The sequence below is a fragment of the Columba livia genome, chromosome 10 (genome assembly GCF_036013475.1).
Source record: "Columba livia isolate bColLiv1 breed racing homer chromosome 10, bColLiv1.pat.W.v2, whole genome shotgun sequence".
NCBI lineage: Eukaryota > Metazoa > Chordata > Aves > Columbiformes > Columbidae > Columba > Columba livia.
In genome coordinates, this window is record NC_088611.1 from 6560790 (window position 1) to 6587391 (window position 26602).

The following is a 26602-nucleotide window of genomic DNA, read 5'->3' on the forward strand; positions in this document are numbered from 1 at the left end:
GAAGATCACATACCGTATCAAAGTTGTAGGAAGTCTCATACCTGGGGAGATCCAGCTGGAGTGTTATCCACTGAAGCAGAAGAACGTTTTTTCTTATGAACAAAAAAATGTTTTCGTCTCTTCCGTCTTTTATTTGGCTTCTTCATGGCTACTTCCAGGTTACTGTGGCCACCCGGAGGCCTACCTATGCGCTTGTTTTTCCGCTTTCCATAATAGTGTGCTACCAGAACAGAAGAAAAGAGCACCGTTTTGAAACGCACCTTCACTGTCACTAGTTATGCTTGTCCGTCATCAGGGCTGGAAAATCAGCAGGACATTTCCCAACAGGAATCCCAATTATGCAAGACTTCAAAATGAGTATGTCTATATTTTCCTCTTCACATTGGTGTAAAGAAGAATTACTAATCAATTTTATTTGCCCTATAAAGATTTACTTCCTCTGTCTCTGAGAAGCCCCAAATGATCAGATTTCAGACAAAAATCGTCAGCCATAGAGTTGATCCAATTTCATGGTGCTTTTTGTAAGGTTTTGTAGTTTATAAACATGGCCTCAATGCACTGTTCTCACAGTGTCAAATGGTTAGTTTTAAAAAGATTAAAAACCTAAAAATCTAAGAAAAGAGCTTGAAAGTATATTATTTTGTTCCACAACTAACTGCTAAAAGCAATTACAATGCCATTTAAAGTACAGTATTGGAGTCAGCTCTTGTCCCAAAAGTTGTCTTAGGAAGACAAAGCTTTAAGCACACAATAAAAAGTTAAGCCATGGTTCTACTACACAATACAGAATTAATTTTTTCTCCCATACACCCTGGCATATAGATATTTTGCAGGCCTGTGTATGTAGTGCTTGAGCTGCTCCTTGTGTAAGCAAAACAGTGTATTTTGGATTCCTTCTGGAGCTAAAGCCAGAACCCAAAATATAGCACCCCAAGCCCACCTCGGTTTGAAATCATCTACTCACTGTACTTGGTCTTTGTCAGGACAGAGCAATTCTCTGAACATTTATCCAGCACCATCTGAGGGCCAAAGAGGTTTGGACAACATTCCAGCTTGATGCATGTTTTTCTACAGAAATCTGCCACCCGATCTGCCGTCCTCACAACTTCCACAGTCGCACGGTAGCTCTTCCCTTTGTACCTAGCATTGAAAATATGGTCATAGTTCAGGAATCCTCTAATCACCAGGATAAAAGGACTTCATGAGCGGGTGTACAAGAACACTGCTTTGAGATCAAATTCCTGGAAAATCTGAGCAAAGAGGAACTTTATGGACTGAAAAGTCCAGGAGACAGGTAATCCTGTCTCTCATGACAGACCCTCATGCAAAGAAAAAAAGCACCAGAGAGATGCCTGCAGTACTAACACAGCAACACTGCCCTACCAGGGACTATAAAATACCATCTGAGAGGACTATCCCAGAATTTAGATGTTTTCTTGGTTCACAGATGGCTTGTTCTTTGTTTTTATGGGACTGCAGAAGTGTCCACTGTGATGCAGACAGCTGGTCCCTAAAACCAAGATGGAGAGCACCAATTCAGCCAGAAAAGGCAACAGCAGACGGCTTCTAGTGAACCATTCTATGCACATACTACAGCAAACAAACAAACTCCTGTCAGCTTTCACTAACTGATGAACAATTCATGACGACAGTCACTTGTCATGACTCCACATATTGCTCGTTTGATTTAAATTAAGAAAAGGTTTCTTTTTGTTCATCAGCCTTGCCACGACACTGACAGAGCCACACTGTGGAGTATCTGCCGGAGTCATTCATCATTTCTGCTTTGTTCTCCCAGCGCAGCTACTGGCATGTGCTGATATCTGTTAGGGATGTCTCAGGCCTGCAAGGATCTAGTCAATGTACTGGAAAAAGGATCTACATCATCAGAGTCCAGATATCCCCGGTGTCACTACTGTGACAGAAGAAAGCACACAGCAACTTTGCTGAAACCAAACAAATTATTTTTTTTCCTCTATTCTTCAGCTACAACTTCTATTTACATTAAAGTTTCATATGATCTTCCTGTTGTCCAAATCCAGAGTGATCCTTCAATGCACGGAGAGGTTGTCTTTTTACACATGAAACCAATCCAACAAAAGAATTACTGACATGTTCAAAACTATGTAGGAAGTGTGCTAAGGCACACTGGGAAAATCTAATCTCTGGTATGCAGAGTGACCTAATTACAAGACTATAAAGGAATATCTGGATTTATCCAATGTATGCAAACACGATCTCTGCTCTTTTCCTAGCCACAGAATAATCTTGCAAAGAAGCTGCAACCCAAAAAGCTCAGCAGGAAAACTAGGGAGTGCTTTAGGGCAAGCTGGTGTAGAAAGACTTCCATCCAGGCTATCTCAGAGCACTAATATAACTCAATTGCAGAAGAATCTTCTTCCACTGAAAACTTGCTGTGGAAATGCCATGAAGCTTCCTAAGCAGTATGTGCTTCTGTTTTCAAATAGTGACAAATATCTTCAGGCGAACTAAACTACTTTAAACCTCACCTGCAGGCCTGCCAGAGAATATGCTGTTTTGTACCAGTACCACAGCACTCTTACTTCACCACTAGCTGCTTGCATGCAAGTAGCAGAGCACATTAAGGAACACTAAAATCAGATGCACTTCACCAGACAGTCATAAAGAAATCTAAAAAGATTTTGAAGTTTAATTTGTCAGCAGCCTGATACGGTATAAGCCATTTTTCCTTCTCTGAAACGTGAGAAGTTAAAGCATAGATAGCAGAGAACACTGCTACTGGGATCAACCAGGTGGGGAACAGGACAAGAATTTACTTGGCTTTTAGGGTCTCTCCATGCCCGTGCCACGCAGCCTCTTCATCCAGCTGCAGCTCTCGCAGGACACGGCTTGGTTTGTATGCTGCATTGATCAACAAAGTGAGAACCTACAGCGAGGGAAGGAAGAGGAGAAAATACATTCCTGTTACTTGTATAATGAATCTGTTTTAAAGTGCCAGGGTAGAAGAGGAAATTACTTCTATTCATCCAAATTATCTAGCATCAAAGCACTCATTCAGAGAGGGTTACAGATACCGCCTGGTACTGCCAAAATGAAAACTGAGAGCAGTCGACACTTTGGGCCTTGCCAAACCATCAGAGCTTGTCTGCAGAGTCACGACTGTACCCAGCAATTTCCAAGTCATTGCCCTTGTATTACATGTCGCTACATTAAATCCCAGGGCTGAATCCTACAAAACTTGCATAACCTTGGGTAAATCTGAGAGATTATCTTAGAGATTGTTTGACAAGTGAAGATGTGCCAAAAAATGCTGCAGGATTTTGCTGCCTGCCAACCCACTTCTTGCTACAAAATCCTACTGCAGAATCTTAAGCTCTCCCATTTTGCTTCCATGAACCATGATAAGGCCTGTACTATAATAAAATGAGAATTTCTCTGGTGCTGTAAAGTAACTCAAATTTTTTAAGAGCCTGAAGTTAGCAGGGGATAGTACAAAATGTGCATCCAAATTGTATTTCTTACTTTCAGTACATGCTTATTCCAAATCATTCCCAAATTGGGTGCACCAGAACACTGCCATAACAAGCTTGCAGCTTTGGTCCTACTAATGCAGCAGTCTAGACGTCTTTAGTTCAACAGAAGAATCATAAATATAACGCAAGTACCAAACTCACTCTAGGATTCATACCTTGAGCGAGAGTCATAACTGAAATGAATACAATGGAGCAGACTGGTTGGTCTGTTAGCAACACTCAGCACGTGCACATCAGCAGGTCTGCGCATTTGTCATGCTTTCAGGCAGGGAAGCAGGTTAAACCTTCAATGCTAAATGAAGGTTAAATGCATTTCACACTTGCTCTTTTGGAGTGCTGCAAAGCTTACATCAGAGGACTGAAACCTGCAGAAAGGATGGGGTATTTTCTATACGCAAAAATCGAACTTTTTCAATAATCAGATTGACTCTTGTCAACTAGACTCTTATTTTACAGCATGTCTGCCAGACAGACTTCGTTAAGGCCTCTCCCAGTTATGATACATGGTTGGGAGGGTAAAAATTGCAGAGACGTTGAGCCAGTTCCTGCATTTAATGTGATCATTTCATGAGAGCTCAAGTGTGTTCATATAGTTACGCCTTGGGAAACTTTCAGCCTGTCAGATAACAACCACCCCATGACCTTTTTGGAGAATTTGGAAAAATAATTATTGCATTAAAGGATCTAAATTTGCTGTGAAACACCTTCTGGAGAAGAGGCTCTTTGGCATTAAAAAACGGCCTCTTACTCCCTCTTCCTCTCCCTCAGTTCCATTAGAAAGCAAAACCACAATTTCATCTGATCTTTGCAAATCATATCCAACTTATAAAACACAGAAAATTCTTTCAATTACCAAAAATAGTTTGCCCTTCCTACTAAGAAAATGTGTATTTCCTCTGTTTTAACATCAATAGTGCAAATGGCAAAGGAATTTCGGGATTATCTGAAACTAAATTCTGTTCATTAAAATTGAAGCATTTATTACAGCTATAAAAAGATACTAGATTGTTGTAATTACAACCTACTTTGATTTAACCTAAAATAAAGTTCAGCAGTAGAAGGCTGACTGTAACTTGGATAAATGAGCAGCTTTTATCTTTTTCCAGCCATTCATAAAACAGTTCATGATTTATACTTGATTTTATAGAAAAAACACTCTTTACTCATTATCAGCTTGAATTTATTAATTGCCCGTCTCTAAGTAGAGAGGCTGTCCTGTGCTTATGATGCACCACTATCTGCAGGACCAGCACGCACAACCACCTCACCTCTTTCAGAACAAGAACGCAGTTCCCGGGTCCCACGGACTGAGGAAGCTCCGCGATCCTGCCCTTGTTCAGGTACGGCCCCGAGAAGCACCGGTGGTTGAAGTAGATCTTTGGGCAGCAGTACTTCCCATTAATTACCACTGAGAAATGAGAAAGCAAAGATTTAAATCACATGCTACAACCTCTCCCCAGCAAAGACTGACTTCTTGCAACACATAATTTTGCCTGTTGTAAAAAAAGGAGGGGAAAAAAAGTCCTGAATGACATGAATTTGGAGTAGTTTCAGTGTCACTTTTGCCATGACAGCACTAGTTATTCCATGTTGCCAAAATATTTTTCATACTTCGCACTTGTGCTCGCAAATTGTAAAACTATAGGAAATAAAGTTGGTCATTTGTCAGAAAAGAAACACCTCTTCGTGGTTAGTCTGCTGGTTTATGGTGAGAGCAGGCAAGAAGACAAGCCCAAGTTCTGGTAGCAGAAGCACTTCCTACACAGCAATTATGGATACATTTCCCAGTCAAGTAATTATCTCTCCTCCAAACTTCTGCCACCAGAGAAGCTGGCAAAGCTCTTCTCCACCGTTTATCCCAAACTGCAATATCACATTGCTTTGCATTTTTAGACTCTTCTCCCTCAATTAGCAAAGAAAAGATGCAGCAAATGATGAAGTGACCTTTGATGGAGTGACATCAAGTTTGCTAAACCTATTAAATGGTTCAACGCTGCTCAAATTTAAAGTTATGTGTAATATGTATTGTAAGATACTTACGTATCAATACAAAATAGTTTTACCCTAGTAGTGTTGAGGTTTTTCTTGATTGAGCAACACTATCACTTGAAGATCTTAAATTCAGTAGTTGGTAACTGGCAGATAAATGAAGTCAAATTTACATTATGACTCTATTAAAAGCCAATTAAGATTCTAAGCAAGCACGAATCATTTCTATAAAGCTTGCACTTGGTGCAGCTTCAGATGTGCATTTCCCTATACAGAAAACAGCAGAAAAGGCATTTTGTTGCCAGACAGATAGATCTGTATGAGTGTTTCACCAGCAGATGTACTTATTCATCATATTCATTCTTGCAACAGTTTAGAAAATTATTAGATTTTGCCATCTGGCACACAAAGCAGTTTACTGTTTGAATTGCTTTTGTTTATCGTGATGATGAAGTTATAAAAAACAGAAAAACCTGCTTCCCAAAGCTAGAGTCTAACAACTCAAAAGCACAGATGTAGCACGCCTGTTATGTTTCTCCCAACATTATTAAACATAACAGGTGACAATAAAAATCATCTGCATAGGTCACAGTGCGCACTTGGCTCCATATATCTTATGCTGTGGGGGAAAATGTTCTGGTGTAAAAATCTAATTTCCAGGTTTAATTCACATATCAACTGCAGGACACAAATAATTGTACGGTTTTATTTGTTTCATTCTTTTTTGAAGTTCAACAAATCACACAGGGATGAAGAACCCCTTCCTCCTCTCCCCTCTCCTCACAGCGCTGAGCAGCTGAGCAATGAGGCAGCTGAACCATTAGAGGAGTTTGTCTTCGTGAGCCTGCCCTGTCTGCTCAGTACCTGAGTCAGATGAGTTCAGTTCCTGGTTCTTTAGTCCATCATGAACTGTCCTTGAAGACAAAATTCTGAAATGAAAAGGAGGAGGTTGGGAAAAGGGACAGATGGTAAGGATGCTCACCTCTCAATTACTAAAATACAACCTTTTTGTTTTCCTTCAGGTCCAGCCTTATTAATCTGCTTTTTATACATCCCCTGTTTCACAATAATAACATGCAAAATCTATCAAATTCAATTTGGAAAGGACTACTGTACTGCTACAACCAGCAGCAGTCCTTCCTTGACTGCAATATATGGGCTATCGTGCCGATAAACACATCGCACAAAACTCCTGACAATAGTTTCTATTTTCTGCTTTCTTTTAACTTCGTTTCACATTTCATGGCACAAGGCAATGTACAGTCTTACCCTATTCATTTTGAAAAAATATGCATTTTAAGCAAAATACAACCAAAATGACTTAAGTACTTTGATAAGAATCCTAATTACAAAACAGAGAACAGTCTGCTCAGTATTTTAGAAGCAATGAAAGCACTGGCAGGACTACGGGCAGATCTGGTGTTTGTAAAGCTGCAAGAGTCAATAAAACCAACTGTCAGGCATTCGAATGAGCATTTGTGAGCAGGCTCACATGAAGGACTTTCATATGTACGACACAGAGCTCACAGACAAATTGTAGATATTAGCAGAACTCTCCTTTTTGGCTCGTCTGGCCCAAATCTAATGTGGGAAGGAACTATTAGAAGTGCATCTACTAAATGACAGCACTCACACTAAAGCCAAATTTTCTGATCAGCTGTGCAAAATCACAGTTACTTGTTAGAGCAGCTACGTTTTCTAAGCATATTTACATTACAGAAACAGTATTATTTGAGAAGGGAATACAACTAAAAAGAAAACCAGTAATTTTCTTTATTAACCATCATTAAAAAAAGGCTCAAGCACAGACTTAGAAACATAGTCTTAAGATCAGGCTACTTTTTTTCTAAATGCACTCCAGTACTCACAGATAAGGCAATCTTTTAAAAATGAAAAATCAACAATTTCAACCCCAGAACTTCAATGACTTGACCTATTAAATAATTCAGCTGAGTCGCACTAGCATTGTCGAAAACAAATTCCATGCTTCCGATCTCCTGCTACAGCAGTGCAAGAGGTCTTTTTCAACATCAACAGGAACTACCAGCATTAAGATAAATGGATGGTGGAATCTCTCAGCCCTCAGTGTGGCATTTCTGTAAAGCTAAATCTCCCCTAAGACAACATGACTTGCCAAGCAGAAGAAAAAAAACCCCACAACTCAAACTCCAACAAAAAACATAAAAGCAAAAACCCTGTTACTTACTGTTTCTCTGGTTGAACTACTGCAATTTTTTTCTGTTTGTTTACTGAAAGGAAGAAGAAGAAAATATAAACAGTGAAGTATGGGAGGCAAACAAATGAAACTTCTAGTACAATATATATACTAGCCTCATTTCCTTTAAGTTATACACCAAAGAGAACTTACATTCAAAGTCACTGCAGTGTTAGTCGACCCAGCTGCACTAGAGACATGCTGCTCCATGTAATTTTAAGTATCCCAAAAGGTTTACTTTAACTTTCACTAAAAACATCATGAAATCAGGCATGCAGATCCCAGTCTTCTAGGAAATCTCACCTTCTGTGCATCTTTCTTTGCACCATAGCCCCCAAACTACCTATAACACCAGTAAAAATGGAATGATGTGCTTTCCTATTCAGCATCCCAAGGTGCTGAAACCTCACTCAAGGTTCAAAGGCCTAACTCATCACATCACTGGCACAGGGAACTTCAACACTGTTCAACTTTGAAATAGAATGAAATTAGCTGGTTAGAAACCTGCGTGGTTTAAGCCAACGGCTATGGAGGAAAACACTACTGCAACTAAGAAAGTCAGCCAGGTGATGGGTCCACTTGCTAATTCTGGCTTTCTCAATCAAGCAATAACATCAAACAAGGTAATGCAATTTCAGGCATTGTCCCCAGAAAATTTCTGGATTTGTTTTTAAATCACCTGTTCTCTAATTAGGTTCCCCCTGTTTCCTCCTTTGTCCTTGGCAGTGCAGACAGGTCTCAGATCAGTTTCCCTTCCCTTGATTTGTGGTAAATAACAGCTCATTTCAATCTTATAATGTTGTTATTATTTTTTACTTAAAAAACATTCAGGAAGCACTTCAGTTTCTCCAGCTCTCATTAAACTTTAATAAAGAGAGCTCACTGACCAGTTGAGAGAAGACACTGTCTTACACTACTTATCAGAGTAGTTTAACCAGGTAGGATTTACTTTTCCACATTCTGTCATTCAGGGATCATTACCATCTGGCCCATTTAGAAAGCTAGTCCTCTTTAGTTCAACTCCAGAATGCATACATACTCCACACCATTTTGTTATAGCATTAATTTCACTTGCACAAGTGCAAATGTAAAAGCCCTATCAGGGTCAGACCCATGATAAGAACAGCTCAGACAGAAGTATCTGCATCCCATGGGTGTGTGTGCATACACACAGATATATTTCTGCATTGTATCTAGACTAATAGATTGTTTCCACATGCTCATACAGTCTGCAAGGATCTCAAACCAACACTGCCTGGTTTGAGTTGTATGGATTCCAACTGGACAAGGCATGAATTCTCTGCACATGGTGAGCGTTTCCAAGTTCAGGGATGCCTGCAGTAAGTCTGCAGTAGCCTGCTCTTGAAGGTCTCGGCATCTCTATCAACCCTGCTAACCACTGCAAAAAGAACAGAGCTGGTACCTATTGCTTTGCGAGGAGGTCTGAGCTGATATCCATTCGTCTCACACCAACCCACTGGAAATATATTCATTGATTCCACGCTCACTATACAGTCAGGGATGGGCTTCTTGGAGCCTGTTGAGTTTAGAGAAGCAAAAATTGAACCAACTCATAAAGCACATCAGCTGCTTAAAGCTTGCTATATGTTTGCCAGTGAAGTTGCTTTTACTTATGGCGTATCTGGAACACAATACCAACTGTTTATTCATTGCCTTTTATTGACCAGATTATTTCCTGACCTCATTTGCTTCCTCCTAAAGGCTAGAGATGGGAATTTGCCATCCACAGTTTAGCAGAGATGCACAGTAAGTGCCTGCTGATGTACTTCCAATCAAGAAATGGGATTATAACGGAAAACGGCTGACACAGGCCTATTCTATCTTAATGAAGAACCTCTCTAAAAGTTTTTTCCTAGATCTGATCAAAGCTTGCTCAGAACACAAGTCACTCATTTGTGAAAAAGTTACAAGGCCCTTCCTTTCTAAAAGACACTGCTCAGCACTTTACAGAGTGCACTAGCCTGGTGCTCACACGCTGCAACACACAAAGGCCACTTTTGCCTGGCTGAAACAACCAACCACCATCCAGGGCTAACTGGGAAACAGACCGTGCAAATGGGGTTTTGCTGTGTTTTCATGGAGGAAACGGTGATTTGCTGCCCATATTCAGCAAGCAGTGAGTTTGCTTCAGACACTCTTGAGGTTTGATGATGGTACTACAGAAGCAGCAACGCAAGCGCTCTTCTCCTCTCCCACCTCAGGCTTACCCTCCAGCTGAAGCCAGAGGTAGGAATCTCTCAACTTGGTGACTGTAGCAATGCAAACTTCTTCAGGATCAACTGGGTTCACAGCCTCAAGTTTCATATTTTCCTTAAATCCGTGGTCAGAAGTTAACTAGGAAAAAGAATATTTCAGTAAAATACCATCTGTATACTCATTATATGATAAGAACAGCCATGAACAGGAGCAACACATAAAAGCCTCAGAGTCTGAGTAACATAAAAAGATACTCAGGTAGTCAGAGAAGATTTCAGATAATTCGCACACTGAATACAAGTAAGATATATTATGAACTACGAAGAATTTAAGTTTAAAAAAGGCTCTACAGACAGACCTAGAAAAGAACATGTTTGTACTCAAAAATAAAGACACTGAGACTCACTGAAAGGATTGAGTGCATTCTAAGCAACCAGGAATTCTCTGCTGCTTGCTGCCCAAGTGATAAATTTAACAAATAGTCTGACCAGGCCCTCTCTTCTATCATATTAGCTTGGAAATCCATTTTACCTATCCAAGTAACATTTCTGCCTCATCCAAATGAGTTCTGGCAGACAGCAATGGAAGCTTTCTTTTCATTTTACAGTTTATATATAAGTAAGATCTCACTTTATTCACCAATTTAGTCCCTATTTATCAAAAATTTCCTAAAACTTAAGAATGGATATTCATCCAGCTCTGAAGTGCGTGAATGAAAGAGAAGGTGTAACAGGCAGACAGAGGACGCTTCCTCCCAGAGCCACCCTGCAACATTATTACAGGATCAATATGTTATGAATTCTGGAACTAGCCTACAGTGACCAAGTCTACTCAGAAAAGGGATAATAAATTCAATGACCTGTTTTAAGATGCAACAGTTTATAAGACAGGACAGGGGCAACAAGAATTCACAGCCACCAACACCCTTTTCAAAAAATGGTAATTATTAACTTTAATTTCTTCCCCTAAGCACTGCAATAGCCCAAGATTGTAAATGGAATTGGAAGGCAGGTGCTAGTAGTACCCTTTTCTGCTTGACAAGGTATTCTGCTTTGGGAGACAGCAACACTGTCACTGAACCAACAGAAGCCCAAAATATAGCAAGTACTTCAGGCACTGAATAATGTAAAATGATTATTTGGTAGTAATTTAAGATGACTTGGTATTGATTAATACAATGGAATGAATTTTTCAAGCTGAAAGGAAGATTGAAAGAGTACATTAAGTAAATGAAAACATGGTCTATTAAAAGGCCTTGTTTCCACAACTACAGGAATGCGAAGGATTGATACTGTTTTATGACTATTTCATGGACTCTTACATATCTCAGTTTTACAAAACACTAATTTCTTTTCTGTTGTATCATGACTGAAGCATTTGGTCCACCACTTACTTACCTAGGAAGCTGGCACGTACCTACTACTGTTCACATACATTTGCGCTTTTTTAACCCTTCCATTTCCTCAGTTATCACAGGCACTTTAAGTAAAAAACATGCAAAAGGTTCTTCTCCTTGGAATCAAGGGGGTCATTCACATAACAGAACGGAGATTTCACTGCAAGAGAACCTTACCGAAGGGAAGCAGCTCTGGGGAGCTGCCTCAGCACCACATTGTTTGAGGTAGTCTGCCCAGTCGAAGTCCTGCCCAGGATAACCTAGGTGAAGAAAAAGCAAAGAGGTTAATTTAACAGCAGGAGAGCAAATAACTCATTTCAAGCTGACATAAAGCAGAGATCACTGAAGTCTGTTTGGGTCACTCAAGGTTGCCAGCTGACTAGAGCTTCCCTGAGCCATCTGGGGTCAGTCCATAGCGTGGTGCTCACACATTTGAGAAATCCTCTTTATTTTCACTGCAGAGGGGCTTTTGGGCACTGCCCCACCTTGAGTCCTGGTTTTGACTTGAAATGGCATCAAACCAGAAGTGACTTCACAGAGAGCAACTGGAAGCATGAATCAAGCACATCTGCTAAGCAGACAAGAGCAGCAATTGAAATGTGGGGAAGCCTCTGTGTCCTTTTCACAGGGTACAGATGAAATTCTGGCAAAGTTTCCACAAGATTACTTCATTAATGTCAAGTCAGCTCTGAAACTTTTTATTTTTTTTTAAAGTACAGCACCCAAAAAGTGCTCAATACCAACATATTACTCTCTCAAACACATGTTAAATACCACATCGTTAAAGAGAGCAGTTAGTTGTCCTTGGTGGCTCATAAAGTTTGCCAGCAGCTGTAAATCTGCATATATGTTCAAAGGAAAGAGTCTTAACACAGAGTCCATCAAGAGACAGACCATCTCTCCAAGAAAAAGACAAATTAAATTCTACTTAGAGGAAATACTTTGTTTCCCTGTGATCTAATAAAAAGCAAATAACTGAAAGGAGCTGGGTGCAGAAGCGTGCTGCCATGACAGCTTGAGGCTGGCGCTGTATCAGCAAGGGGACAACTGCAGCAGTTACTGCAGTCGTACCCTGGAAGCGCTCTGCTATAAGAAAAGCCTGTGACAGGGGTTTAAGAAATAATGAAATTTTAAAAAATCTCAAAACTAGTCTGAATACATAGTATCAACATGACAATCTAAAAACATTAAGTTCAACCACCCCTCAGAGAAGGCCTAACCACAGAAGGAACTACTTGTTTTTCTTGGTGTTATCAGCACCAATAGGACTCTTGAGACTTCACACAATCCAGAATTCCACCACTTCTGGTGGGCCTATGAGAGAGGAAGCTTAAACTCTTTGTCAGCTCCGCTCACACGCCTAGAAAATGAGATTTCACCTTTCACATGCAAAATTCCAGGTAATGCTGGGTCAAGCAAAGCCACCTTTTGTACCTTACCCAAGGAAAGGCAAGAGACAAAGATCTTACGCTCTTTGTTCCCCTGATATCAGGAGCAGCTAAACCAAAACATTCCAAATTCTGTGACAATGAATAAAAGTACTGAGTCCCTGGTTTTACAACACCATTGGCATTTTCATTTTGAGAAAACGCATAAATATTTCAGTAGCTGAGGATCACTCCCCAATTCCCTTATGTCCTGAAGCAATGTCTCAGCAATCTGCTACCTTGCCTGATAGGTCCTTGAAAAAAAAAAGCTTCATTAGCTTCTAACTGATACGAGATTCTAAAAATACTGTAAGACAGTGGATAACAATGTTCCATTTTGACCAGAAGCAAAAATTCAGTGCAAAGACTATAGGCTTCTGATACCATGTTAATTAATGCTGAAATCAAGATTGCCTTCAGCCCTGGAACATACACTCCATTCATTCAAGTGTTCAGGTTTTTATGCATGACCAGCATCCCCAGCCACTGTCATCTTCTCAAATCCAGGCACCTACCCAGGAGACCTCAGTTTCACTAACAGAAAGCTCCTGTTTCTCAGAATTTGATCTTTTTTGCTCTTTGCTTGTGCTTCTCTGTGTTTATTTTGCAAAAGTGTTGTGCTAAACACAGCACTGTGGGGACGGGCAACCTGTTTCCCAGCAAGAGGAGCCCATGTGCCGAGCCTGCATGGACGTACCTGGCGGGGGGCTGAGGTGCAAACCATTCTTCAGACTCCACTGCACGGGGAAGATACCAGCACTGTTGACATGACAAATGTAAGAGCGGCTGGTTGTACGCTCTGCTCTCAAGTCATCAATTTCTATCATGAAATATTTCTCATTGAACACCTGCAGTTAGTCAAAAGAGAACCATGTGGTCTTATAAGTGGCAGATTCTGATCTACAGCTCCCTCTCCCCCATTTTGGTAACTTTACTAAGCAGCAACACTGCACAATGGAAACCCTTTACCTTGAAGAAAAAGAACTTAAATAGAATCTATGGGATTCATAAACCAGCAGACTCCTCTGCATTATCTGGAAACCTAACAAAAATGAGTAATAATAAAAGACAATGTACAAGCACTTGAAAAGGTGATCAAGTGCCATATGAAATTTTCTTATTAAAAATGCAGAGAAATTAGAGTTTGCAGTCTTATTATCATTCTGTAATAACAAAACTGCTTATTTTAACAAGGCCAAACTGTGTCCTAGGATGGACTGTGACAAGTAAAACCACTACACTCCTGAACTAACTAGGAGCAGGACAAGAAAGTATCAAGAAAAGTACATAATTTTGCTTTGCTAGAAACTAGCTGTGCATTTTTAGTAATAAGTGAGCATCTTATTTGAAGAAACTGTACATTAAAGAGATGGATCACCAAAATGTAAGATATCATATTGAGAGACTCTCTGTATTAAAGAAAAAACAACAGTTCCTGAAAAATAACAAAAAAAAGATTTAAAAACATGTCCTAGTTTTTTGTTGTACAGCAACATTTTGGCTGACTACATCAAAGCAGGTCTCTTTAAAACCTTTCACCTGTTTACTAAGCCAGGAAGATGGAAGTTGCTCAAAACCTGATTATGTGGGAGAGTTTTCATTTCAACTTTTAAATCCGTGTATGGGCCCCTGTTTGAAATCCAGGCTACTGAAACATCAGAGCTTACACATAGCAACAACACTAACTTTCGCAAAAACAAACCCCCAAAATCTGTCTTCAAGTGGATACTCAGATTACGAGGGGTTATATCTAATTTTAAAAATCTGGGTTTGACAGTTTCGGTCACTTGACCTTTTGAGCTTGTATCTTTATAGAACTTCTCCCCTACTTTGAAATCCAATGTCTTCACCATCAGCAGGTTTCTTTTGCCTGGCAACCTGTCCCCTAAGGGAGACACACAGAATACATCATTTGAAAACTAGTTCAAGATTTTAAGATAAACAATTCATGAGAATTTCCTGAGCATTTAAGAAGAGAAGTAGCAATTGAATTGACTCTTAGTAGGACAAGTTAAAGAACCCTTGTACCTTGACAACTGTAGCAGGAGATATTACAAAAGGAGCCATTGGGTCCACGGCTTCTAACTTCATGCCTTCAGAGAACGCATGCACTCCAATCACGGGTTTATCCTGAAAAATGAAGCATCAGGGTGATTACCTGCCTTCCACCCTCAAAAAGATGTAACTTATTTAATTCAGCTGAAGGGGATAACTGGAGATTTTATTAGTTCATTCTAAGAAATAAACATGTTGGAGTACCAGCAACCTCTCGATAATGAGAAGAAAACACCAACTGCCCTTTGAGACCAACAGTTTTCTATGAGTTTTAGGAAATTGAGTCCCAAGGATTTCTTCCTCTGATATTCTCCACACAGGAGCAGGATTTCACAATACAGGCTGGTTTGGCAAGTCAATAAAAATGTTTTTTTCCCTCTAACCTTTAGCACTCCTGATGAGCTAATCTAAAACTAGAGCTATAACATCTAAAACTAGAACTATAAAATCTAAAAGAGAACTATAAAAGTCTTCATTTTCAGTCTAATAAAAACCTGCAAAACAGGGTTCCTGCTCCACAATTATGTATATCCTGCTCTGGATATTGACCCAATACATTAAAGAGCAACAGTATCTCCTGTTCTGTTCTACTTAGAGGTCCAAATGAAGCTGAGAAAAATGAATTAAGAACTTGGAAGGACTAAATTTACATCCCTATTTATCAAAACATATCAAGATTTCTTTTTTTTAATTCACATATGTTTAAATCCAGACTAATTAGTAACATTTCCCACCACTTGGGATGTAACAGGATACCTTACACAGCGTCCGTGACTTCATTGGGTTACAGGGTTACAGATTAGGTGTTACACGTTAAACTTTTCCAAGTGCTCACACAACTAGAGAGGATGCAGTGACCCTGTGCTCCTCAAGGACGGCAATCCATAAGACCGGCTGGTGAACAACCAGAGGTGCCATTATAAAGGATCAGAACAAGGGATTTCTCCCAGTATTATCACTAACAGCTGATATACTTGTGACGGGTGTGTTGTCTAACTGAACAAGATTTTTATCATAGTATGATTTTTCAAGACAGAGAAAGGAAAACAATTTAAAAAAAACCAACCAAAACAGACTAAGAAGTTCCAGTAACAGTGACTGACTTCCCTGAATCATTTATTAGGAATATAACACAGCATCATCCACAGCATTAAATGACACATATTGTGCCTTTACTTTAAAGAGGTCTGTAGGAACTGATGACTCCTCTTCCTCCTCTTTCACCTTCTTCAGGATCACTTGCCAATCTGCTTCACTCTTCAAGGACCTAATAGCTTGAGTGAAAAGAAAGGAAAACAGTGAATGAAGTTGTCTTCCTTCTTCTCCCTTTCCCTCAGAAAACTCAGATTGATTCGTGCTCCTCCAGGTGCTAAATTCACATCCATTCAGAATCTGTGCAAGTACCTTCCTTCTTAAAAACTTACTGTTTTCTTAGACATTTGTATGTGTTACAAAAAGGGACTGAAGTCAAGCAGCACTATCACCCCTATGCTGCCCCGTCTAGCTTTTCTGAGAAAACAGAGTTCACATCAGCACCAAGGAAAACTTCTGGAGAAACGTGTGACCAGAAAACAAACCCTACCTGGATAATGCTAGTCTGTTTGATGTGTGAGCAAGCAGAAAGCTCAAAAAAAGTTCCACAGTTCTGTCCCAGTTGCAGAAGTTACTCTTTTAGCATCTGTAATTGCAGATCATACACCCCTCCGATAGGAGAGGAACGACTTGTACCAGTATCATGCACAAAGGATCCCCCTAGTCAAGCCTGTGAGTACATCAAAGGCCCTTAGGCAGACAGAAAAAGGAAACAAGTCTAGTAGCTAACTAATCTTTTTTAAAGCCATTATTCACTTAAATAGTGATGTGGAATCCACCCATCTTGTTTCTGTCAGTGATTTGGTGTCTCCCTGTTCACAACTCTGATTTTGGTAGAAATTGCTCAAGCACTAGCAAATACAGTATGCCCGGTCATTTCAACAGAAATTGGTTTGTTTTCCCCAGCATGATTTCTTCTTGCCGTAAGGGGAAAACATTTAAAAAAGCTCACAAAAAACCCAGCCTTTCTAACCAACCTGAACTTCCCCAACTAACGGCACAGAGTGTGCCAGAACCATAGATGTACACCTGCCTTCGCAGAAAGGCTTTAGGGTAAATGCTCAACATGTTCCAGTTTTATCTCAAGGTTTCCCCTCATCAGGAAACACGTCACATCGCTGCTCAGCTCATGAGCAATCCATTTGTGTTTCAGCCATTTTACGCCCCACTTCTTTGATGACCCACCCTGACATGCACAGGACTGGAAAACACCGTGATCTGTCCCACCCTTTGCCTCCACTTCCATACACTCATTCGTTGGGCACCCATTTTTAAGGACATTTTCATAATCATGTAATACCTCTTCATACAAGGCTTTAATTAGCCCAGTGGACTTGAGAGTCCCAGCTGCAAAAGCTCCTGTTGAGCAGTAATTCCAAACCAGACGACTTTCCTCCTGCCACGATATGAGTCTACCAAAATTAAGCATGAAGGCAACCCCTTCCTCAGCTCCTGCCTCTCCATGGACAGGTGGAAGGTTTTGACCAAAAAACCATTTAGCAACTTTTGAACGAGTGGGTGAAAGTCCTCCTACGACTATTTACTGGTGTTTCCACTTACATTTCATTAGATACAATATTTGTCAGATCGCACACTGACCACGTGCGAAAAGCGGCAGCAGTATACTCTAGCCTCTCATCACCATATAAAAGATCTATGTTTTGAAGTACCTAGAGGTGGTTGCAGGCTATATCCATGCTGAGCTGCCCACCCCACTTGATGAAGAAAAGGGTCCAAGTAGAATATCCATTGGTCAAATTTGTCAGAATCCTCCAGACCTTCATATCGCAATTTAAGTCTCCCACCAACATTTTCGACCACATTGACTATCCAGGCTGCCAGGGAATCCCGGGTGTTTTGCAGTTCTAGTCGGGAGCCTGGTGCAATTAGATCCAATGGATTTTTCCCTCTGTGAAGCTACAAAAAGAACACAAATTATTCTGTATAACAGACCAAACCAAATCCCGGACTTCCACTTCTTTATGTGCATTATTTGTGCATTAATACAGTATGAATATAGAAGTAAAGAAATACCAGGCCCTTACTAACACAGGACAGGAGAAACTACAATGTAGAGAATTGCTGGTGCTTGCATCAGAGCTTCTGCTCTGCCTGGAGACAGTCACATATTTCACTTAAGTCCTCATCATCATTTTCAAAAGCATTATCACTTATATATTCAAAGTTGGAAGGAAACATGAATAATTGCTTTCTAAAACTGAGTCATCTAGCATACAAAGATGACTAGACAGAAAAGATACAAAGATTAAAATGCTAGTTGTAAAGAAGACATCAACAGCATTTTTCAAAAAAATTATGTGCTGTACTTTACAAGCAGACACTGAAACAAGGTGCAAATACTGTCTGAAGTGCAGAAGAGGGATAAAAATTTGGTTCTTCTCTCACAAAGATGCAAGATTTAAGTGAAACAATACCTTGCCCGTTAGTAAAAAAAACAAAAATTGGTGAAAGGAGTCAACTGAGAAAGAGACCAACATGAAAGCTAGATAAATAAAGGATTATTTCCTTAGAGCTGTATGAAGGAGAGGCAGAACAGGAGGAAGACTGAAACCTAAGGGAGTTTGAAAAGGTCTTTGTTTTGATAGCACTAATGAACAGCCCAAACCTGCAGAGACAGATGCGTTTCAGGATAACACTATCAAAATTAAATACTGTAAATAGGAAACACTAGAGAGTGGAACTTGAAGGTCAGCAGCATACTGCAATGCTCCCTAAAGTTAAAAATGGAATTGAACTGACAATCTGAATAATAGTTTCCTTAATTACAAAGGGAAATACCAAGACAAAGCCCAAGATGTAGCACATTGCTGCACTTACCCCCTCCAGCAGGTTGGCAGGAGCACTGCAGGCTCCCTTCAGCACCCGCTGGAGGAATTCCTCCTGGTCAGGTATCTTGTCCTTGATACCTAAGTGGAAAGTGAAGATAGACTGTGATTCTTCCTGCCAGTTAAAGATCATTCAGACAACAAGACATCACCATGCTCTTGCACTGCCTAATTCACAAGGATCTGCTACACACTTGCCAGTAACGTCTCAAAAGAAGGAACAAAACAACAACGAAATCTTTAAAGGAAATTACAATGCAGTAGAATTTGTTGGAAGATGATTAAGATAACCACAAGCCTCTGTAAAAATAAGTCCAATTCTGAAATTAAACTAACTCTTCCCTGGTGAAAGAGCAACCTCCTACTGTAAGTCACAAGATATCGGATGAACATTGCAGACAACCTCAACTTGTCATTTCAGCAACAACACCTGCACGTTAACACTACTTATGAAGACTACCTGCCAGGCTCACAAAGGACAAAAGCATCCTTTTGTGTGTACTCCCCGCTTCTGCATATGGAGCCAATACCTTCAGGCACTTTGAGAATCTTCTTGTTCTGCTCACACCAGCCGATGGGGTGTAAATCGGCTGTCATGATATCACACCAAAAGTCAGCCTTGCGGTCTTCCCCATAACCATCGTAGCGCAACAGGAGCAGCTGCCCACAGGTAGTAATGATGGTGGCTACCCAGTAGGTGTTCTGGTCAGACTTGACAGCAACCTCCAGCTTCATACCAGGAGCAAAACCGTTCTGCAAACTTGTATCCACCTGAAGAGGAAGAAGATCATCGCATATGAGCACGTCCGAGAAACTTCATGGAACAGCAAGGGGAACTATTTAGACATGTTCATTAGCAAAAAAATGCCAAGCCAAATGCTATCTAGTCCTTTCAGAGAAACAACTTCATCACATTATGCGACCCAAACTGGAATGTACACAGAATCATCATTAATGAGACCTCCTTTGCATTTCAAGAGTATCTTTTCAACCTTAAATCAATATCTTGCAATTCGTCTTCCTGCCTTGGATGATACTTCACCCATCACTGAAAAGCTTCCAACTCAAAGCTGGGCTGTCAAGCTCTGCAAAACTAAAGGTCAAACTCGGCAGCACAACTTTGACTTCTTGTGTTAAACTATGTGTTTCAACCTCCTTGGACAAAAAGCCTATTTAATGCACATACATGTGATCTAGATAATGATACCACTATCTCTTCCACCATGCTCACTTAAGAAGGCATGAATCTGTACAAATTGCAGAATAGGGAATTTTAATGTCTCTGTCCAAGAACCTAAATAATTCTGTATGTAGCACTGCTACAGAACATAAACAGCTAAGCTACAGCATTGCTATAGAACATAAACAGTATGTATTCTTCAGTGAACTCATGCTTTGATAACAGTACCATGTGTATGTGCATGTGTTGTGTGCAGGTGAGGAACCGGACTGCACAGCAGCAGGTACTGGAGCATAAACATAAAAAGAGAAAGCAAAACATTAAGTTTCTCATATCCCTAACTTCTCCCAGCCCAAACACTCCCGAAAGAGCAGGACAACCTTGTTCTGCTCTCACTAGAGTATGCTTCTGAGCTACGCTTAATTCTCTGGCTTCAGTATTAATTAAAAAATCTAAACACATTGATCCCCTGTCCTCAAATGAATGTAACTGGTGTTTTTTTCTTAAGTGGTCCCAAGTTCCATTTCCTCTTTGAATCAACTGCAAGAAAGGCTTTTGGTGTGATGCAGATGCAGTAGGTATTTTCTGGGTTATTTATTACCAGTTCTGCACTGACAGTTCAGTAACTGCCACAGCTATTACAGTCTCATCAGCCAGCACATACTGGTTTGCTAAAAATAAAACCACATCAGAAAGAAAAGTATATGCTTCTGTTAACTGTTCACATCCTTTAGGTTAATGCCCTTCACTTAAAGAAAATCCTTCCTAAGAACAAAATCAGCAGGACTCAGTACCTGCAGATGTTTTGAAGTGATATTACAGAGGTCACAGCTTCAAAAAGGCAGCTGCCTAGCTGAAGAGGTATTACAAAAAGACTTCACATTGTGATTCCTGAAAGAAAAGCCACGAGCTCGACACAAAATCTGAGGAACTGGAAAATCTGTGCAGCTCTCTATGCGCAAACTTTTCACAAAGCCTCCCGGTGGAGAGAGCTGCATTCACCAAAACCAACGGCAGCAGACGGAGCTTTCCCCGAAGTCAGGTGCATTTTTCAAGCACTGTCACTTGTGTTCCCCGGTGGATAGAGCAGAGACCAAGAAGTGAGCACCCTCTCCTGGCAGCTGGGCAAGGCGACATGGCCCAGCCGCTAAAGCACAACACTTGGTTTCTTTTGACTGGCTGCCAGGAGGGGCTGTGGCCAAGCTGAGAGTATTTTCCCTGGAACAGCGGGTCTGAGAGCGGGTTCCAGAGGCAGGTGAGACACGGTGGGGTGGCGGGGGCTGCAGGTGACAGCACCGCTCGGGCAGCCCCAGCCCCACGCCGTGCTGTGCCCACTCCGTGCCCCGTCACAGCCCAGACCGAGGATCTGACTCAGCTCAGAAACAGCTAATTATGAAGAACAGACAAAACGTATTGAGAGCATGCAAGAACACATAGCAAATACATGTGTTCAGATGCTGTTGAACACTGAATTATATTTAATATCTGTTTACACACATACACAAGTTGCAGAAAGGAAATAAAAAAGAACATTCAACAGCTCTAGAGAAAGTGTATTTAGATTTCGGGTGGGATGCCAGCACTGGCATCCAGTGCAACTCCAGGTTTTTGGTAAGCTCTTTTTCCTAGTAGATTGTAGGCAAACCATCACTTTGATCTCAATATTATTTAATTTTTCAAGTGCAAACAAATTAAACATTAGAACATGCTGAATTTGAGGAAGTAGTTTGCATTTTTGAATGCATCTTGCTCCTAGTAAGAGCAAAATTTTCAGAATTAATATAAGATTTTAAAAAGTCCTCCCTCCCATCAGCAAGTCTAGTTCTTTGCTAACACAGACTGTGTAATCACGGATTTTCTTAACCTGATCACGTACTCTCCTAGAACATGGGTTAGGTATTTCTCACCCTCCACTCATAACGGGAGGCTGGTCACAGACTCACTACTCCAATTTTTAGAAAGAACAAACAAAACCCCTTAAGCTTCCATCTAAATTTAATTTTAATTAATTAATTGATTTACTCTTGTGCCAATATTATTCTTCAGTTTAGGGTTTTTTCCCCTCTGTCTTTTCAAGAGTATAAAAGTAGTTCCCTCTTGACAGTAGATTATAAAGGTCAGTCATTCAAGTCAAACAACTCGCACCGCACAGTTTCCAGCTGGAGGGAGCACCTGTCACCAGCACAGAGACACCAGTGCCTGCAGGCTCTCCACTGAAAATCTCTCACCTGGTAATCACGCTAACATTTTTTTAGGGCTTCACCACATAGACAGGCTGTCAGTCTCCACTGGGAGGCACTGACGTTCTCCTCCTCTACCTTTCCCACGCCATTACCTTCTAACGGACAGCAGAAATTCCGAGCAGTGACCGTGCACTATTGAATTTCTATTAACAGCAAGATCTGGGCGATGTGACACTGCTGTAAATACGCTCCTCTCTCTGCTTGTCAATTCGGTGTCAGCATTAACTTTCCAAAATATTCTGCCAAGTTTATTACAGAGAACGTCAAAATTGACCTCCAGACAAATTCTAAGGCAACTCTACTACTAAATGCCCAGTGGTTCCCCCTCTGGACAGGCGGGCACGACCCTGCACTGTGTTCCCGGCACCCCGAGTCCCCAGGCCAGCCCCCCGTGCCAGGTGCGCAGTGACCGGCCAAGCTCACCCAGTGCTGCTCCCCAGGTGTGCACCCTGTGAGAGGGCAGCAGAAAGGATGGGGGACACAGCTTTGCCACCTCCTGCTCACTAAAGCACCCCCCGCCACAATGTTGCTGGCACCAGCATAACTGCACTGTGTTCTACACGCATAATGAATAATTTTTTTAAAAAGTGGATATTTTTTTTAAGCCTAAGTGTGTTTTTACTGATGATGGCCACAGGTCTCCTGTTTGACACAGCTGAGCTGGCAAACAACACAGTGCAGGGGCAATGAAGTCGTTCAAAGCATGGATCCTGCAAATTAACAAAATATGGCTGCAGTGTTAATTCAGCTGGCCACCACTGTAAAGCTGGCATTACAATTAGTTTGTATAATGTCCGAGCTATGATGGCGAGTTTCTTTGGCAGAGATCACGTAAGGTAAAGCACACCAGAGGAGCAGAGAGACCGCTCCTCACACTTCTGCTCTGATCCCACACTGCTCTCTCAACGTGGTCTGCACGGACACCACCGCTCTGAGTTAGCTTGCTCCTGCTTAGAGCCTTAGTATACTAAGGAAAAACAAAGCAAGCATATGCCCCTTCAGAAATGAGAACCCTGAATGTTTACTTTGAACAAAAAGCTTACAACTACATCTCCAGGTGTGGAAGAGCCTCTGCAAAGCCTACAATTACTGTGCATCTTTACTATGTATTTTTAAAATTCTGAAATGTTTTGCACTCCTGCAGTTTACCTTTGGACTCAAAACGCTTTGCACATCCTTCTGTGAACAGTCATCAGTTTGTTTTCCTGCTGATTTAAGTCTCCTATACTCAAAGTGGTGACACTGGACCTGAAAGCCCAAGCACCATGCAGTGCTTTCCAAGCAGTGTGCCACACACAAGTCACTACCCTCCAGAAAGGGTCTTTGAAAGACTATTAAACACTAACTTTAGTAAAGAATTGGATTAGGACACAGGCTGGCAGCCTGGAAGGTGTTTCAATTGTTGGAAGAGATCCAGGAGGTCTGGAAACCAGCTCCACACAGCTCACCTTCACTGATGACCCAGTGCAAAATGCCAGATTTCACATTTAGATCTCAACCAACAGGACCGTGCACTCCAGGATTTTACCAATGAACATTTGATTAAATATATCCAAGAGCAAAGACAAGGGCTTACCAAGACTTCGTCATATCCATTAAGCCTGTGCTTGACAATTATCCTAATCAGTTTTCTAACTACTACAGTCAAGTGTTTGGCAGAGCTATTTTCTCCATGACCTCCCTGAGAGCCACCATTAAAACTTTGAGAGCACATTTGAATTTCGCAGTTCAAGAAGTATGCCACCAAGTCTCTAAAGCCAGCTCCCCCCACAGCAGTTGTCCAGTAGCAATCACCAGAAGAAAAAAAACCAACAGACTGGCCAGTCCGGGCTTTATCAGAAAAATCAAGCTTATGTCCTGGTGCAGAAAAGACTAGGAGCCCCTTAACTTTCAGCACGCAGAGATAGGATTGTCTAGTGCTACGTACAGAGAGGAAGACAAGAAACAATAATTAAGAGGTGAAATTCCTCATTTCTCATTAGTCTAAGAAACATGATTCTAGTTAGTCTTCCAGATTTGAGAGCATCAACTCATTCAAAGAAAACCTAAACATTCAGTGTGTGAAAAAATGATGTAGGAGATGGTAAGAGAACAGTCCCTTACATGTTTAAAAGATCCGTGGGGGGCTGCAGTTGCTCCTGTGTCTTCTAGATACTCATCCCAATTGAATTCCATTTCTTCCACACTGGAACCAGCATCTGGAAGAAAAATCAAATGCCTTCTATTTAGCAACCTCCTGTTTAAGTTTTATGGTACTAAAAACTACAGCAAACCCCACTTCAGTTCCAAATTACTGACTACACAAGTGTGCACTGACCTTCAGTTATGCATTTAAACACAGAGACACTACTCAGCCTTTCTTTGTATGTGAAGGGCACTTTAAGTTGGATTTGGTCTGAAAAACAGTGAGATCCTGAGGATTTCATTCAAGCACTAGTTGTTTACAATTTCTGAGAGTAAAACATAGGCACGAGAGCTCTGTATTCATATCTACAAATATAAGAGACTTCAAATTCTGGGTGCCTGGGACTGTCAGTGTATTAAATTAAAAACCATCCAACAAACAGCAATACTGATAGTAAGAGGTTTGGAAAGATTTTTTAAAAATTAAATATGATTCCCCTCTTTTCTAAGTTTGATAGTATTTATTTAGATGTTATAAAATACCAAAAGCACAGAGAATAACTCAAGGTAGTTCTAAGAAAAACAGCTTGAGATACAACTCAAATTAAAAAAATACACTCAAATTAGTCACTTAAAAAACAGCTCATAAGGTGTAACAGCTTCTTTAGACCATGAAAACCTCATTTCTGGATGCATTTAAAGCAAAAACGTGCTAAAAACCACTCAAGCCAAAGTTCAAAACTCACTCAGGCTGTCAGGGAAGCAATCAGCTGCAGTGAGCCACACTGTAAATCAGTCAGATTTTCTAGTATTATGGGCAATCCTGTCCCAGTCTCCCCATCAGTTCTTGGCTCACTTGCCTGCTCCCCTCCCTCCTACTCCAGTTTTCTCCAATACGTAACCTGTTCTGCTGCCACCACTAACCCAGCTGGGTTTCAGGTCCCCTCTTCACCCAGCGCGCACCCACCTTATTGTTTTCCTACAGGCAGAGCTGGGATGTCCAAGGAGAGTCCCACCTTGTGTAAGCAGCAATTTTAACCTCAGCACACAAACTACAGCTTCAGGTTCAGCAGGAGAAGGGCTAACAGTGATGTGACATACAAGTAAAGCTTTTCATCTTCACTTTTGGACCGATTCTGTGACCTACACCACAGTTGTCATTATGAATGACCACAAGAGATTTTCATCTCTGGGTACCAGGAACCCTGATACCTCGTTCAGATTTGAAAACAGAGAAATCTCTGTGTATCAAAGCACAAGGAGAGCGCAGCAGAGGTTACAGGACACCAACATTTCCTATACACTCATCCTGTCTCAGGGCAGGTGGTAACTGTTCTTTCAAGGAGTAGCTTGAGTAGGAAACATTACGTGCCCAAATAAATGAATGAAATACTATTACACACCTTTATCAGAGCCGTGCACAAGCTGACAACCTGCTGAGTGTCCTTCACAGCAGCTCTTGGTCCTCAGACAGAGAGGGGCAAATATTTGCCCAGAAGTGTGAGCTACTTTAAATTGTCTAAAAAAACTATGAGTTTTGAGCGTAAAGTAGGTTCATTTTCTCTTCAAACTGACTGTTAAGTTTATCTTTGACTTTTCATTGTAATTCTGGGCATTAATTATCACTTCCCCAAATTTAGAAATGCATATTCAGTTAGCTTTTGTTTGCTGATGACAGTATCTGTTTTAAAGGCAGCTCTTCTCTCTCCCAAACCCAATTGCATTTTGCTATTTTCAAACCACAAGTGGTTATACCGGCCTTTCATAAGCCTCAGAGCTCAAAAAATTCAGAGCTTGAATATCACCATCACTTTTAGGGGATAATTTTTAATTTACTGAAAAAATAGATGTGGAGAAGGACAGAAGTAGGTAAGTTTCTTAAAAAAAACAGAGGGAGTAAAGAGGTTAAGGCACAAAGCAGAGCTCCTTGCAAACTAGTGTGGAGCTGATCAAAGCTCTGGCTGCAAGTCATTCTAATAAAAATAAAATTTCATTGCAAAAAGGTTTTAAAACAGATTAAGATTTCTTAACTCATTAAAACAGCATTTTACTTTAATATAACTATAAAAATGCTTAAGTTCACAGCTGCAGCACCAAAGTGGGAAGAACCATCAGCTCGAACACAACATCCATGGCCAGCTGAAACCCAGAGTGGACTCAGCCTGACCGTCCTCGGGCCCAGCGAGCCCGGCCAGCCCACCTTCCCACAGCACCGCTCAACAGCACCCACAGCCACACTCCCTCCCACTCCTGAGCATTTGGTATGTAAAGAGTACGGCTTGCAGGGTATAACGTGTTCCTGT

General features: G+C 40.9%; 1 protein-coding gene across 3 annotated transcripts in view; it reads right to left on the minus strand.

Moving 5' to 3' along the window:
- Positions 1–26602, minus strand: part of SFMBT1 (Scm like with four mbt domains 1) — an 88723-nt gene that overhangs the window by 2988 nt on the left and 59133 nt on the right. For all 3 annotated transcript variants that reach the window (XM_005507145.3, XM_065075126.1, XM_021294065.2), the window contains exons 3-18: positions 24279–24373; positions 19283–19523; positions 18745–18833; positions 17577–17823; positions 15991–16088; positions 14788–14889; positions 13457–13607; positions 11510–11592; positions 9948–10074; positions 9143–9256; positions 7711–7753; positions 6369–6433; positions 4784–4923; positions 2799–2908; positions 965–1140; positions 42–220 (exon numbers count right to left, since the gene is read on the minus strand). In XM_005507145.3, the coding sequence (XP_005507202.2) occupies positions 42–220; positions 965–1140; positions 2799–2908; positions 4784–4923; positions 6369–6433; positions 7711–7753; positions 9143–9256; positions 9948–10074; positions 11510–11592; positions 13457–13607; positions 14788–14889; positions 15991–16088; positions 17577–17823; positions 18745–18833; positions 19283–19523; positions 24279–24373 (2060 nt within the window). The remainder of the gene's footprint in view (positions 1–41; positions 221–964; positions 1141–2798; positions 2909–4783; positions 4924–6368; positions 6434–7710; positions 7754–9142; positions 9257–9947; positions 10075–11509; positions 11593–13456; positions 13608–14787; positions 14890–15990; positions 16089–17576; positions 17824–18744; positions 18834–19282; positions 19524–24278; positions 24374–26602) is intronic.